This window comes from Sander vitreus, chromosome 13 (assembly GCF_031162955.1).
Source record: "Sander vitreus isolate 19-12246 chromosome 13, sanVit1, whole genome shotgun sequence".
Classification (NCBI taxonomy): Eukaryota; Metazoa; Chordata; class Actinopteri; order Perciformes; family Percidae; genus Sander; species Sander vitreus.
Genome location: NC_135867.1, coordinates 21,933,316 through 21,949,054, shown reverse-complemented (window position 1 = coordinate 21,949,054; position 15,739 = coordinate 21,933,316). Strand labels below are relative to the sequence as shown.

At 39.7% G+C, this 15,739-nt stretch overlaps 2 protein-coding genes across 3 annotated transcripts; both read left to right on the top strand.

The window, feature by feature from the left end:
• Nucleotides 1-1,122: 1,122 nt before the first annotated feature.
• On the top strand, nucleotides 1,123-4,464 carry rom1a (retinal outer segment membrane protein 1a). The gene is made up of 4 exons (XM_078266760.1): nucleotides 1,123-1,272; nucleotides 2,988-3,418; nucleotides 3,549-3,795; nucleotides 4,258-4,464. Exons 1-4 carry the CDS (start codon nucleotides 1,123-1,125, stop codon nucleotides 4,462-4,464), a joined length of 1,035 nt encoding a protein of 344 aa, XP_078122886.1.
• A 1,891-nt stretch (nucleotides 4,465-6,355) lies between these two features.
• Nucleotides 6,356-15,515, top strand: frmd8 (FERM domain containing 8). 2 transcript variants are annotated; one of them, XM_078266863.1, is made up of 11 exons: nucleotides 6,356-6,673; nucleotides 7,854-7,946; nucleotides 8,146-8,313; nucleotides 9,184-9,285; nucleotides 10,232-10,290; nucleotides 11,163-11,329; nucleotides 13,588-13,803; nucleotides 13,918-14,041; nucleotides 14,163-14,312; nucleotides 15,030-15,258; nucleotides 15,399-15,515. In XM_078266863.1, the coding sequence occupies exons 2-11, from the start codon at nucleotides 7,856-7,858 to the stop codon at nucleotides 15,503-15,505; spliced, it is 1,413 nt and encodes a 470-aa protein (XP_078122989.1). In that variant the 5' UTR covers nucleotides 6,356-6,673; nucleotides 7,854-7,855; the 3' UTR covers nucleotides 15,506-15,515. The 2 variants fall into 2 exon arrangements, with proteins under 2 accessions (XP_078122989.1, XP_078122988.1); XM_078266862.1 differs by having other exon boundaries at nucleotides 6,357-6,673; nucleotides 7,849-7,946.
• Nucleotides 15,516-15,739: the final 224 nt, after the last annotated feature.

Genomic DNA, 15,739 nt, shown 5'->3' with positions numbered 1-15,739 from the left:
TCTTTTCCAATTTGCACTTACCAATCTCCTACAATGTTAGTTTATATCAAGAGTATAGGGCCCTGGGAACATAGGGATGACCACCATTTGAATAATGATGCAACTTCTTAGTTTAGGGAAAAAACAGTGAAATAACCACATAGTCAGTGACTATGAATGGGACTTGAAATGAAAGAAGTGATTTGAATCAGCATGGTTTCCACCTCTTCTCGCAGTGCTCCTACACTGTGCGAGTTCCAGTGACTCTGGGTCAGATACAGGACATGGACTATTTCTCTCCCAACTGGCCTCAGAGTGCTTTGGGGGCTAAAGTAAGTTGCCCTGTTGTGACCCTGACCTGGATGAGCAGGATTAATATGGAATTATGGATCTGGACCTGGTTGTGGCTTGTATAAAAAGGCAAGGTACCAGGGTGGCAAAAAGACCCTCTTCCTGCTGTCTTGATTCTTAATCTCAAATTTATTTTAATTTATGTGTGGATTCCAAGTTGTGTTGTGAGGACAAGTGTTACACAGTTATCCATATCTCTGTCAGGTTCAATTTGTCATTCTTGTCCCTCTGTATGAGTGATGGGTGCTCAGCAGACAATGGCCTGGATTCACAGACCAGTTTAATAGGATAGGTAAGGCATTAGTGGTAAGACGTTCCCTGCATCCAGGTTTACCAAATCCAGTGTGCCAAATCCACTGTGTGGCACACTGGATGGTACGTAGCGGTCGGTGGAGATAACTGGACATTTTTCAGCACTTTTTGGCGAGACAAATAAGGTGAACTTGAATACACTAATATCTGTTTAACTGGAGATGCACCACTTGTGAAGCTGTAAAACCTCCTTTCCCCAGGATGATTGCACTTACCTCTCTTGACTTTTTTCATTTTTGGATAAAAGTTTGCTCTCAGAAAGCTATTATCAGTGTGGTGTTAATTGTACCTGCTCTGTTCTTTTTCCATTTCAATTCAATGTTGAATTTCAGTTTTTTTCATCTTTATCTCTGAGCCTTCAGAGTCCTGCCTCTGACCTGTCCTTCTTCCTCGCAGACAAAGCACAGCATCGCCCCCTGTTCCTCATCACTCTCCTTCCCCTATTCCCCCCGCTAAGACTCGGATTCCCTCGTTGCAACCATGGTGGTGATGAAGATGAAGTTCCCCTTTCAGAAAAGGGTGAAGTTAGCCCAGGGACTGTGGCTCCTCTCCTGGTGTGCCACAGTTTCCGGGGCTATCACCTTCAGCCTGGGCTGCATCCTCAAGATGGAGCTCCGCAGGAGGGCAGAGGTACTCAAGTTTTGCATAAGACTTTAAAACTTAGTTCATAATTCCAAAGCTTTGTTGTTTTTGATTATTTTTTATGTATAAGTTATCAACAAATTACAACATCAATAATGTAATTACTTATAATTTAATTGCAAAAGTGAGTGACATGTGATGATGTTTCAGTGTAACTACATAGAGTGAGTGGAACTGTGTTCATACTGGGAAGAAAATCAATACGCCTAGTTGCCTTTGGTCTGATTATAGTCATGAAAGAGAGAACAGATAACACACTACTTAACTCTAAGTACCAGTAAAGATCTACATTAAGGGGCGGCATATTTGGATGTTGTACCGGTGATACAGTTGATTACACACTAATTTACTGATTTAGATGTGCCTGACTTACTTTAAAACTGTTGGCACAATCTTTTTGGATGAAAATTAAATCTGATACTGTCAAATAAATGTCCTTGTTGGAGACCAACCAGAGGTAAAACCTGCGACCCACTTTGGATCCTTACTCATCATTTAATAAACCAGGCAATGTCAGTCTTAATCACCCTAATCCCTGCTCCTGATGGCCGTCATTACAACTATGCATTAATAACAAACCTGCACAGTTTTGAGCTTATTTGTATGTATTTTATTCCCACATTTAAATAGTTTGCACAATTCAATTATCTGTAGCCACAAAAACATAATTATGGCATTACAGCTTTCACTGTGTTATTAACACTATATCAGGTATTAGTACAAAAATGGCCCTTTTTGATCTGTTTTGATTGTTTCATCCCTTGACAGCTGGGGTTCTTTTGCATGGCTATAAAAAAAAAGTGTAAATGGACATACGAATGAAAAAATAAAATAAAAGACACATAGCCTACTATAAGGACAATCTCTACACCAAGAAGGGCTTTTTAACAATGCGAGCTTATTCAACTATTGTCTTCTTCAAAATTACATTTGACTAAAATCAACCACTTTAGTCACTTTGTACGAGGATTTATGGACTTGTGCAAAGATCCTCTCCAAAAAACCATTGGAACGTAGTTTAACAAAGACTTTTGCACACAATTCAGAGTCTCATATACTGTATATTATAACCTCACTGTGCAGGTGCCCTTGAGCCACACAGCTGTGCTTGAAGTGAGCTGCTCAGTGCTCATTAAACTCTAATTCAACTGAGATGAATATTTGTGACTGACTGTAATGCTGCTGATGAAATATATTATGCATGCATTTAGGAGATCTCCCCTTTAAAAAAGGCTGAACTCTTAACCCTTTTAAAACTTTGAGAGTTCATCAACACATGTTGTGTGGTCAAACATTGTTGAAACCCACATAACTTAAACAAAGTCATGCTGAATTAGTTGGATATAATAAAATGAGGCACAACACAGCTATAATTTACACCTATACATTTATAATTGCAGCCAGGGCTGGATATTTGATTCATTACCTGCAACATACAGCTTCAGTAGGAACGATTTTCTGTAATAACTGCTAGAACTTGAATTATTTGTGAGTGTTTGAAAATTGATGCCCAACATAAATTTCCAGGTGAATTTTCTGGCCACATTACTTCTGTCAAGTACTAACATTTGTAAAACAGCATATTTTTACACGTTTGTTGAAAAATTATGCATAATATTAACAAGGTATGTTAATTCCCTTGCATCCTTACAGCAAACAAATATAATCTTTATTGATTACATTACTGTGTGACTTACTTACAGGTAATGGATAACTCGGACATACATGTTGTGCCCAATACCCTCATGATTGTTGGTCTGGCCTCCTTGGGTATCAACTACTTTGCTTCAATGATCTGTCAGGATGCTTTGGATGCCGGGCGATTTCCTCGCTGGAAGAACATGTTAAAGCCCTATTTCGCTGTCTCTTGCTTCTTCACTGTGCTCATGCTGCTCGCTGTCATCATGAGCTTTGCGATGAAGGGCAGTCTGGAGGCCTCTCTGAAGGTTGGCCTGAGGAACGGCATCCGCTTCTACAAGGACACAGACACCCCGGGCCGCTGCTTCCACAAACAGAACATCGATCGCCTGCAGATGGACTTCCATTGTTGTGGAAACAATGACTTCAGGGACTGGTTTGAGGTCCAGTGGATCAGCAACCGCTACCTTGATTTCAGCTCTAAGGAAGTCAAAGAGTAAGTTGTGCACAATATTATAGAGTGTAGTGGGGCGAGTTTCCCATCTCTGGATATTTGTGGAAAAACATTTGGTTATTATACTGTATCTGTATATAATCTGAAACATATCTTTCCCTTGTTTCATTAGCCGCATCAAGAGCAACGTGGATGGCCGTTACTTGTTAGATGGAGTCCCATTCAGTTGCTGCAACCCCAGCTCTCCACGGCCATGCATCCAATTTCAGCTCACCAACAACTCAGCTCATTATAACTATGACTACCAAACCGAGGAGCTCAACATCTACCTCCGAGGCTGCAGAGAGGCCCTGGTCCACTACTACATGGGCCTGATGAACGCCATTGGGACTGGAGTACTGTCAGTCTTCCTCTTACAGGTATGTTATAAAAAGAATTACAGTTAAACTCACTGGGTTTTTAAGCAGAGTTGCTGGTGCTAAAGGGAGCTTTTATGTTGGAGGATAGTTGAGGAATAGCATTAGCTTTTTAGGGATTTGTAATGCTGCCATGGTGTTATAAAACCACACTATTTAACATTGTGTCATGTCTTTACAAGCAAGGGAAAGAATGTGCTGCAACAACCCACCATTCTGCATGTACAGTATACGCAAGACTAGATGCAATTTTATAACTCAAAGATTTTATTTATGAGAATCCGGACTTGATTGAGAGTGAACTTCAATTAATTCCTCATTCATTCATTGGGTCTGATATGTGCACAATTTATGCAATTTCCATCAATCGCCACTTCCATTTAGTAGTGTTTGTGGATCTTTGATGATGCTCTTCTGCTCTAAATCTAACCTGCTCCCACATCTCTCCACCTTCCTCCCTCCCAGGCCTCTGTGCTGGTGAGCTTGCGGTTCCTGCAGACCTCCATGGAGGCAGTGGCAGGGAATGAAAACACAGAGATTGAGACAGAAGGGTACTTGCTGGAGAAACCATTGAAAGAGACCATCATGGAATATATCGAACCTGTGATGAAGTTCTTCCTGCTTACAAACCAGGTGGAAGAGGGCACTCCTGCAGCCCCAGCTTCAACTTAAACCACAAATAATGTACACTCATGTAAATACTTTTTACACAGAGAAGGCAACTAATGAATGATAATTAATTATTTAAAATTGAAAGTATTAATCACACATTTCTATGAATTTCACAGATTTAGGGATAGTATTTTTCATTGTCAGATGACCATCACAGGTAAAGTAAATGTTTATTATAATACTGTACTTTCCCATTCAAATTCGATACGCTGTTATACCCCTTCTGTAAACCACATACTGAATAACATAAGAAAAGATGATTTCGACCGTTTTTGTGAATACCCCTCAATTTTTTAATTATTTCTCATTTCTTTTTTTTCTTTTTTTCTTTATTGTTATATTTGTTAACAGTTACACACGTTCACAAAATCACTTCACTGCTTTGGAACATGACATGAATTGCTAATTAATTCTCAAGAGTCTGTGTCAAAAGCAGTAACAACAATCACCAATCAGTCATTTGGAAAACAGTAATTCACGAGGCAGTGTACAAAAATAATTTTTGATCTTATAAAACAAGGATGTAAAGCTGATTGTAGAGAGACACGAGGCACAATGCTCTGCTGTGCAACAGGACTATTACATAGTATAACAGATGAATTATTAAAGTTTGAGGTTACTAATTGCCTTATGGAGTGGTCTTTTTTTTCTAATGACATGCAGACATTATAACACTTCACATGTCAGATGTCATACTCCATAACAAGTGCTCCAAGTTGCTAATTTCTCCCTGCCTCTCTTCGTCCTGTCAGTGAAAGGAATAGGATTATGAAGATTGATATAATCAAAGTCAGTAATGCAGTGAAAGCCATCAAGTGTGTCCTCTGTTCTGACACCTTTGTTAAAGCTTTTAATCCCATTTGTTAATACTCAACCTGCTGCCCTTGCATTTAGACACCTGCGTCAGGTGAATGTAAGATGCAGAGTGAACTATGCCAAGGCTTTTTTCTGCTAATGGAAGAAATATGTAATATTAGTGATATAACTTCAAACTTGGATGAAGAGTTTGTGTTCTTTACCAATGTCCCTGAGCATTTCATTAATTATGCAGGAGAAATATTCTACAATCTCTTTGTTACCAAAAACAAAATATTGGTTAATCTCTGGAATATATTTGTAATATCCACCCATGTGAATAGCTTTATTAAAGGTAATTTTAAAAACATGACTGTCTTGAATGATTTTCTGGGGATAGGCAGACCTCTTCTGATTTCAAACAAATAGTACACCATAGGTCTAGAATCCGCAATACAGATGTCAGAGCCCATTTATTCTTATAGCAAAATCTTCAATTTGTACATCTTTATAGTATCTTGATTCTCTGGTTTTTAACTAGAATTGCTGTTATTTGTGCATTGTCCTTGTCGTTGTCATTTTTGAGGCTGTAACTTACAACAACAACAATAACTTTTGCATAATGTTGTAATCTATTGCATTAGAGTTGTATGGCCTTTCTGTCCACCTGGAGGACAAACCAATCAAAAGAATATGATACAACTGTCCACTGGCTTCAAACATTATCATAAAAGCATGAGTCAATGGACTGAAGTTACAGTATTAGTAAAGGACATTTATTCCTCCACCGTGAGGCAGAGTCTGTTTATTGAAAATTTGATATTCAAATTCATGGTATAACTGGCTGCAAACTATTGTTAGCAATTACCCAGGCAACAGATGCATAAAAAGAATCTGCCTGCGTAGTTACAGACGCGATGACGTTTGGATTACGTGGAGGAGCAACGATGCGCGCTTATATGCGCGCTCTGACATTAGAGTCATTCTCGAGATCACGCCGTTTTGAATCATTCTCGCTCGTGTAAAAGCGTTCGTTATACACACAGTCTGTCAGTCATATTTTTTTCAAGTTATCTCCCGATGAACACTTTGGAACACTTTATCTTAGCTATTTTAATGAATACTTCATGCATGTATATCTTAGTTAAAGTGGTGTTTCAATTCTTGCAGAGTGACTGTCACAGCCAGTAAAGAGCGGTTCAGAATAAGCGAATCTATTACAGTCACACCACCTAACTGTTGCAGCTGCCCGGAAAGCTAGTTTTAGACAACTGACTAGCCGCTGCCCAGTCAGGGCAGAGAATAACAGCGAATCGTAGATTAGCTAGCTAGCTACTGAAACGTTATTTACAAAATTAGCTTTCCCATCCAGTGCGTAAGCAGCAAGTGGAGGGGAATTCACCAAGACTGGCAGGTAGGTGGACAACAGAGACATTTTGTTCCTTCACTCGCTATTAACAGTAACGTAACGTTATGTCAGAATGTTGTGCAAAACAACAAAGTGGAGCTAACGTTAGCTCTAAAGTGACAAAATCGCCATCAACTGATGGTATCAAAAGTATCGCAGTAACGTTAATGTTTAGCTAGCGACAATGTCAATAACGTTAACGTTACACAATAGCTAGCTTCCCTCGCCCTAACGAAATGAGTTTACAGTTAGTGGCGTTGAATAACGTTAGTTCCCTGGGATATTTCATCTATTGTTTGGGTTTGTTTATGCATTTAACGTTAGGACATAACGTTAAGTTAGCCTCTCTGTATTTAATGTTAGGCTATTAATGGTTAACGTTATATAAATGCTCGATGTCCTGTTGAAGACCATATAAACGGTGCTGAATAACTGACATGTTAAGGCCAAACAACAAGTCTAGTTCAACAGGGTGAGGTCAACAGTAGTCGAATGGGATGTTCTGACGATACAGGGTCTTTTTCAGTCTAATAATACCACATGGTGGCGCTGTGCATGATACATTAGCATGATTACTTATTGTTTATTGTTGATGTGCATTTTATTTATGAAACATGACTAAAGGGTTAGTGGGTGAGGACCCCCCCCTAATATTGCTACTGTCTGTCAAGTCATTGATGAAGCAGTTACTAGGTCTTTATTTTAAGATATGAGACTAATGTTACTCCTTTAATAGTTAGCTACTCTGGTTAGCCAGCTGTACATAGATAACTTAGATTTTAGGAAATCTTGTGAAGTTCTGTGTTGACACACTTTTGCGTCCCATCCCATCCCACATTTAGATCAAAGGAATCCCTCCTGGTCTTATGTCCCACATCAGACAGCTAAGCTTGGGAAGCATGGGTAATGCATTCTGCATAGCTAAATAGGAGGGAGCTGCAGACGTGCTGCCCATGTTGGCATTTGTGCATCTCATACTTTGAGATACTTGGTGTTACATCCACACATCTGAAAACTACCACAAATGTGGAGTTTCCAGTGAATATATACATCAGCGTTAATTTTTTTTCACTCATCTCCTATGGACTACTTTTCCAGTTTAGGTTTACAGACTTTTTTAGGTTGTTTCTGTAATATATGTTGTAATGCACATGAGTTTGTGTTTGGTCATTGTGTTTCAGAGTAGAGATGGAAGGAGAGGACTGCAATTTTCCTCCAGATTCATTGGATGATCACTCGCAAAGAGGAAGCGTTGCTTCTTCCGCAACACTTTCCCGTGGTACGGTGCAGCAAATATTAATGTAGCTAATGGAGGATGAAATCAGTCCTTGGTGGCTTTTCTAGCATGTATTATTTTTATTTGTAGCAAATTAACTTTAAAGAAAGATAAAAAATTGGATATGGTGTTGTTTCTCTTTGGCTTACTTGTCTTTGCAATTTATTTAATTACTTTTGGTTATTTGTGTTTGTTCACACAGCTCAAGATGTGCTTATATACCTCTGTGGTGACAGTGCAGTGCACTTATCAGTAGAAGGGCTTGGCAGTGTCTCTGTGCAGGAGTTGGGCCGCAGTGTTCGTGAGGCTCTCCATATTCCTGAGTCTGCACAGGATGCTTTTGCCTTCTGGCTTTCTTCTCCATTACTCGGTAAGAACTTTTTCCCCACACTTTTCAAACTCATAAATGCTGCGACTCTTCATCTGGCAGTATGTGTATATGTGTGCTTCTTTCTTTAAAAGAATCAAAAATATTACTCGTAAAATATTAAAGACTATTATATTTATATCGTCCTGAACAAGCCTAAATGATATAGCCATTAAACAGTACACTCCTTGAATGAGGAATTAAATGGTATAAGCAGGTTTAATACAGTATGTATAATTTACGTATTTAAAGCTATAGTGTGTAGTTTCTGTCGCCCCCATGAGGAATTCTAAGTAATGACAACAAAACTGTTGGCGCGTCCACATGATACAAGCCTTCCGTGATCGCGCCCCCAACATCCTCCATGCAGTTGCTAGTAGCCAAGGAGGACACAGAGTATTAAAAAAAACATGATGGACTCTTCAGAAGAGGTCATTATCTTCACTCGAGCTTCTGCGCCCGAAAGTGGCTGGACGCTACAATCTTCTGAACATAGTCATACTGAGAAATACAGAGAGAGTTGTGTGGAGCTGATAGTCTTAATTAGCTTTGTAGCAACTCATTTGGCAATGGCTTGAATGTAACAGACGTTTATTAATATAAAAAAAGTTATGCACTAAAGCTTTAAGTGTTATAGCTTTTAACAACTGTAACTGTTAAAGTAATTATTTAGTTTAAAAATTATGTCAGTCAATTTTTATGTCAAAAATGAATTGTGTTTACTTTGTGGCTTTGCCGATGGTCATTTACTCTTTAAATGATTGTACCTTACTTTGACTTTCTCCAGTTTTACAAAAGCAAACGGCACAAGAATCGGAGCAGGAAAACAGACGCATCTCACTGTGTTACATTTGCCTCCTCCTTACTCCTCAGAATTGCAGTTAAAGCTAAGGCATCAACCATACAAACTGTGTCGACAGTGGCAGGACTTGCTCTATCGCTTCACTGAGGCCTCGGAGGAAGACATCTCACAAGGTGAGGTCTTTATGTCGCTGTGTTTACATGCATTATGTAACTGCATTATTGTCAGCTTTCTGCAATGAGCTAATTTTATTTTGGAAGTCGTCTGAACAAGAAACTGAGTACGGTAAGGATTAGAGGACTTTGTTTGCGAAGTCAGATTTTTGCTGGAGAAACGTGTTTTTTTGTGTGGTATGTATGCACGTAACCTGGTTTCTGACGGAGTTCTTGCAAGAGCTCTTGCAAGACACAGCCAGTTTCTTTTTCTGCAGCTGTTCCCTGTGGATTTGTATCTTACTTACAAATTGTTGGTGCTTAAAGGCTCACTTAGGGTAAAAGTGCTGTCAGGTTTGTTTGGAATGAATAAATAAAAGGAAAGAGAGGGAGTTGGCATGATAAGCAATAAACACCTGTGTCTGAACAAGCAAAAATAAAGACTGGAGCATGTAGACAGAGCAGTAACCGAACCCGGCCCGAGCCCGACAGGCATTAAGATATTTCTGTCCGAGCCCGACCCGAGCCCAACACAGTTAAAATCTCGTTTTTTTTCTCATACTAATGACACATACGTTTGTTTGTGTGGAAAGCCCACTTTTATTAAGCAACTGTAGGAAGGCATTCGGAAATGTCAACAGATGAGCGCATCAGCGCTCACGGGGCAACAAGTGCACGTTAACACAGGCACGCACCTACATAATAAGCTTTTTAAAATTTAAAATGTTCAATGCCTTATCGCGCTGATGTGACAGAGCCCGACCCGAACATTATTTTTAAATATCAGTCCGAACCCGGCCTGGCCCGTCGGGTATCCATCCTCTATTCCACATGCACCATAGTGTTTGTTTCAATATCCTCACTCCTCCACTCTGGGCGGTGTTGATGAATCTCACCCAGTGACAATCGGACGAACAGAATGGTCGCCTGAACCCTAACGCATCACTGTCCTCTGCTTTTTCCTCAGATGAACCATGTCTCCAGTACCGTCGGAACGTGTTTTATCCTAAAGCGAAAGAGCTGCAGGTACCATTAACCCTAATTCTCTGCAAGAACATTTAATAATCTTAGCGATGACTACATTAATAAGACATTATTATCCATCCCTGTCCAGTCCATGTTTAGTTAATCTAGATCGACGACAGTTCATTTACTGAATAATCGCCGGAACATCCGCAAAACTCTGTGCGTTTTGGGAAACCACAACAAACTTCGAGCTAGCAAGCTACACGCTGAAAATGGCAAGTTTTGAGGAAAATTTGGATGGTGCAACAAGGCAAGCCTACTTGGTTCTTTCGGGAAATGATTGTAAAGATGTACAAAGAACGGCATTCACCGCATTTACTATCAAATGGGGGCGTTTTGGGACTGATTGGCGGGGATTGCTATGGACAAAATACACACGGTGATACACTGGTAAGAGCAAATGACGTTTAACCATGTATCCAGCTAATTTAAATAGCTCACGTTACTGTGTTGTGTGAACAGTTAACTTCCTTCAATATTTCATGTGGCGTTTTCTTTTGCGGGGGTGCAAATGTTTTGCAGAGCCACAGTCACTGCGTCCGGAGCTTAGCGCCCAAGACGATTTTGATTTGTTTCAAGAAATGCAAACAACCCAGAAGTGTTGTTTTTTTTCTCCTATACAGGAGTGTATGTGTGGAGGAGCCAGACCTTACTCTGCAGCGCTGTGGAGTAAGGTCTGGCAATGTAAGACTAATGTTTAGTTCATCTGACTAAAAAAAAATTAAAAAAAAAAAGCTGAGTGAGCTTTAATGATTTACTGGTAGATTTCTAAAGTTCAGTTTCTTTTCTACTCAAAGATGTTGTCCTCAGACTAACTGAGCTAGTTGTCCTGCTAACTGTTGGTTAATTGTCATGGTGTTATTCCTGAGCAGATATATGATGAGGGAGTGCTGAGGCTTCTATATGAGGAGGCCAGGGACAGAGTTCTCACTGGTCGATACCCCTGCGACCCCGAGCACTGGACGGCTCTCGGAGCCTTGTCTCTTGCTCTTGATGAGGGAACTGGTCTGGACGGGCAACAATTTACTACTACTGTGAGGTATGTTCTATTTTTTGATTTCTATAGATGATCGCGTTGTTGACCCTTTAGTTTCTCTGAAAGGAATATTTTCATTGTTGGACATTTTTCACTTAGATGACAGATCGATACCACTTAATGTTTTTTTTTTAACCTTTGGTCCGAGCCAGGCTAGCTGTTTCCCCCTGCTTTCAGTCTTTATGCTAAGCTAAACCAGTCATCTCCTGGCTGTGGCTTCCTATATAACCGACAGACATGAGAGTAGTATCTTCTCATCTAAGAAAGTTAACAGGCGTATTTCCCAAAATATCCTTTTAACAGTTTAGCCTATTTGAAGTAAATTACGGATTATATCTAATGTTGGCATTGAAATATATTATTGAAATTGAAACTTATTTTGAAGAACAGGAATTTATTTAACTGTATAACTGAGGTGTAACCATATGCACGTACATTGATGTTAACATTTTCTGGTAAGGTAATCAACACACACAGCATTCCTTTTAACACATGAGCCTACTTGACTTTCTGTTCCTTGGCTCCAGCACTTGCTTAAATGGACATTTTGTGAAGTTCACAGTTGGTTATAGTTCGCCTCTTTAGAAAATGAAGAAGTATGCCCAGCTGTTTATTTCCACTTCAGCTTAATGTACTAAAAGAGATCAGCACCAAACCAAAAACCAACCCACATATTCTAAAGAGCAGCTGGTAGATTGTGCAGTTTCAAGTACTTCAGTACAATCAGCGACAATATGTTGCAATTTGAAAATCCACAGGCATTGTGAGAAAAGGTCAACAGTGCTTTTTTTGTTTGAGTGGGCCTTGATTTTTAATATGTTGTTAACACACACAAACACTCATACTGTGCCACAGCAGTGTTTTCTAGTTACTTGTTGGTTTTTAAGTGCCAAGTACAAGAATGCACAAAATTACATTTTTGATTGGAGTGGAGTCCTTGTAAAGCCTTTAGAGACGTGATTGTGATTAAAGAGCTGAGAATTAGAAGTACTTGACAGGGCCTGTATATCACTGCAGGTATGATACACATGCATGCAAAGTAAGGGGAAGTAGTCACCGTTGTTATTTTAGGTACTCACACTTTACACTCTGCCTACAGTTAGTATAAACATACTTCTGGATAGATACTTCTGAGGAAGTCTCATTATATTGTATTAATGCCTTAAGTTTGTGTATCCCTGTGGTTTGTGTCTGTTGTGTCCCATGTAACTGTTTTACAGCTTCATTCTGTAAAGAAATCTTTTTTTATTTGGGGTGTAATAATTATTGCACCGAAACAGACAATACAATGCGCTGTATCAAAACAACCATAAGGACTTCATCCAAAAGTCTAAAAGTCACTTTCTATATTTTTCTCTGACCATTAAACTTTGCAAGATGTTCCAAGCTTTCCCAACAATAGAAGAAAAGAGAGAAGACACTGAGTTTGTCTCTTACACCTAAATTACATGATTTTTAACAATACAGTTGAATTAAAACCTCAAACTATGATGTGATTGGACTATTGTGGAGGAGAGAAACACAACTGTAAGCTTGACAATCTTGATATGTGCTGATGGAATCAGCAAAGCTTTGTATTATAATTACTGGTTGCAGATTATATATATATATATATATATATATATATATATATATATATATATATATATATATATATATATATATATATATATATATGATATATATATGAATGAATGATAGATAGATAGATAGATACCAGGGTCTTTTCAGAGGATCTCAAGGTAGTCATCAGTTGACGTCTTTTATGACGCTGAAGAACAGGAGCTGACCCACTTAAGGAGATTTTTTTTATGTCAGGACGTGAGTGGTAGTGATTGAGAAGAGGAGGTCAAAACTCCAGCATCTGTCTACACTGTAAAGTACTGTAAAGAACTTCATTGTGCCATCATGAAACATATTACAAAGGACATTTAAATGGGATGAGCATGCAAAGAAAAAATCGAGTGATTTGAGGAAAAAGAATCTGTAACATTGAACACCTGAAGGAGTGAAGAAAACCGATCATTTAAGGAGAAATGTATAACGGCACAGCACATTAGCACATGAAAGTACTGATGCAATTGGTTGTCGCAGCATCCTGTTAATCATAAAGACAGAGCAACCGAAGGAAGGGACAACATGAGATTATATCGTAAATGCTGATAAATGAATTGTGAATTTAATATAATCTCCAGCCTGGATTTGCACAGATAAGATGCACTCAATGCATAATACAAACGTCTCTCATCTGCTTTCCACAGAGAGAAGAAGCTGTCTTCGTTTCTGCCTGTACATGTTGCCATGGGGAGTGGAGGTTTGTTCTCCACTCTGAGAGGGAAGTCGAGCCGTCAGACAGGGCTGGAGCAGAACCTCTTGGAGGAATACAGAAAGATCAGCATATCTGCTGGAAACTCTCCCGAGCCCACACAGCTCCTACACCAGTACCTCAACACATGTCACACTCTGCCTTATTATGGGTAAGAATGTCTTTTTTTTTCTTTCCACAAATGTTAGTTTTACCTCAAATAATTCACATACCTCAAATCACTTCATACTTATTAGGTTTAAATTAACATTAACTACATTAACAGGTGCGCCTTCTTCGTTGGGGAGATTGACAAACCATCGCAAGGGATTCTCCAAAGGGCCAAACGCAAAGCTGTCAATGTTGGGATCTGCCTGGAGGGAGTTTATGTGATGGATGTCAAAGAGAAGGTGAGCACTGCATTGTCTTTGGTTGACAGTTTGGGAAATTGTGTGTGTGCATGTGGGTGGTTTTTCATTTCTCTTCAGGAAAACTAACCTGATTTCTCTGGTTGAACACATTTTCTTGCAGCATGTGCTGCTTGGCCTGCAATTCAATGAGCTTTCCTGGGACCACAGCTACCCTGAGGAGCAGGGGGACTCGCATATTCTGTGGCTCGAGTTTGATGGAGATGAAGACGGCACCCCTGTTAACAAGTTGCTAAAGATCTACTCAAAACAGGTAGGGAAATAAGATCTTGAAATTAGATTTTATATTCACTAATCCTCTGACGAGATTATATTCGACACCTGTACCTACAGCGTCACCAACCAGCATGTGTAACTGTGAACTGTTGAGCATGTTGGGTTGATTGGCTTTTTGGGTCGCACCTGTCGTGGTTGACAACTCTGCCATCTCTGCTGTAGTTTGAACATCAATTTAAGAGCGTCATTGCTGCTGTGACAGATGTAGTCATTTTATGTGTGTCACACTTCAAATGTTTTCAACAAGAAGAGAGGGTATACAGCCATCTCTAGGGAGCGCACAGCACCTAGTGTTTATGAGGGCTTCAGGATTGGGTGCAGCTGTTTTGCCCATTCGTTTGTAGAGGAGCACAGCAGTCGATGCTCTAAATACTCCTGTTGAAACCTAAGAGATTTCAAATATTTGTTTGTAGACACGTGACACGTGTCATCCTTGTTTAATGATTGTTGGGTTGACAAATACTGTCTCAGCCAACAGACGATGAAGAGATTTTGAGAGAGAGTTACATAATGGTCGAGGCAGTAATACATAATCGCACCAGGCGCTAATCCAAGGCTGGCAATGTGACCCTTTTATGTGCCTGTGGTTCACTAATGGACCATCGAAAAGTAAAGTACAGTTGTACTGTATATCACGCATACGTTTAAAGCTCAGACTTAATCATTTGTTTTCTTTTTTCCTTTTGTCAACCAGGCAGAGCTAATGAGCGGCTTCATTGAGTTCTGTGTGGAGCTGAAGTCTGCGTCTGAGGGAGGGGCTGCTGCCGAAATGGACGGTGAGGTGAGTCTGTCTCAGCAGCCTGCTGGGCAAGACGGCAGCAGCAAGAACGGACGCGGAGGACGGCGCGGGGTGCTGCACAGGCAAAGCAGTGTTCTGTGCAGTCGGGTCCATTCACTTAACACTATCAGCTACGTGGACAATGGTGAGTCTAATGGTTACGTTTAGTAGTCCAAGCCTACTAACAGTATAATCTTTCTAGAGTGAGTAACTTCCAAGACGATCTCCCTGTAGTAACTTCAATCGGAGTCATTTTTCAATAGTTCTCCGTTTGGTGTCTTTCAGGAAAAGAAATCAAACGCTTGAAGCCGAAAAGAGCCGCGTCCTTCTTCACTCGTCAGGCGTCTACGTACTCTGCTGTGCAAGTGACGGAGAGTCTGGAGCAGAGTTAAATCCACTGATCATGCCTCTTAAAGACCAAACCTGAACATTTAAAGAAAAGACTTGAAACAAGCTTGAGACATTCAACTGATAATATATGAACTTGCAAAGGACCAAGCAAGGGATCTAAGTGTGAGTGACAATATTTATCTTTTGAAGTTGTGTATATTAAGACAGTACAGTAATGTGAAAAACAAAATGATCTATTAACCGCTATGTTTCCAAGGTTTCACTGAACTATTCAT

Coding starts and splice junctions, on each gene's coding strand:
- rom1a (XM_078266760.1), top strand. CDS start 1,123: ATGGTGGTGATGAAGATGAAGTTCCCCTTTCAGAAAAGGGTGAAGTTA. Junction 1,273..2,987: donor AGCTCCGCAGGAGGGCAGAG/GTACTCAAGTTT, acceptor ACTTACTTACAG/GTAATGGATAACTCGGACAT. Junction 3,796..4,257: donor TGTCAGTCTTCCTCTTACAG/GTATGTTATAAA, acceptor CCTCCCTCCCAG/GCCTCTGTGCTGGTGAGCTT.
- frmd8 (XM_078266863.1), top strand. CDS start 7,856: ATGGAAGGAGAGGACTGCAATTTTCCTCCAGATTCATTGGATGATCAC. Junction 14,042..14,162: donor TGATGGATGTCAAAGAGAAG/GTGAGCACTGCA, acceptor ATTTTCTTGCAG/CATGTGCTGCTTGGCCTGCA. Junction 14,313..15,029: donor TAAAGATCTACTCAAAACAG/GTAGGGAAATAA, acceptor TTTGTCAACCAG/GCAGAGCTAATGAGCGGCTT.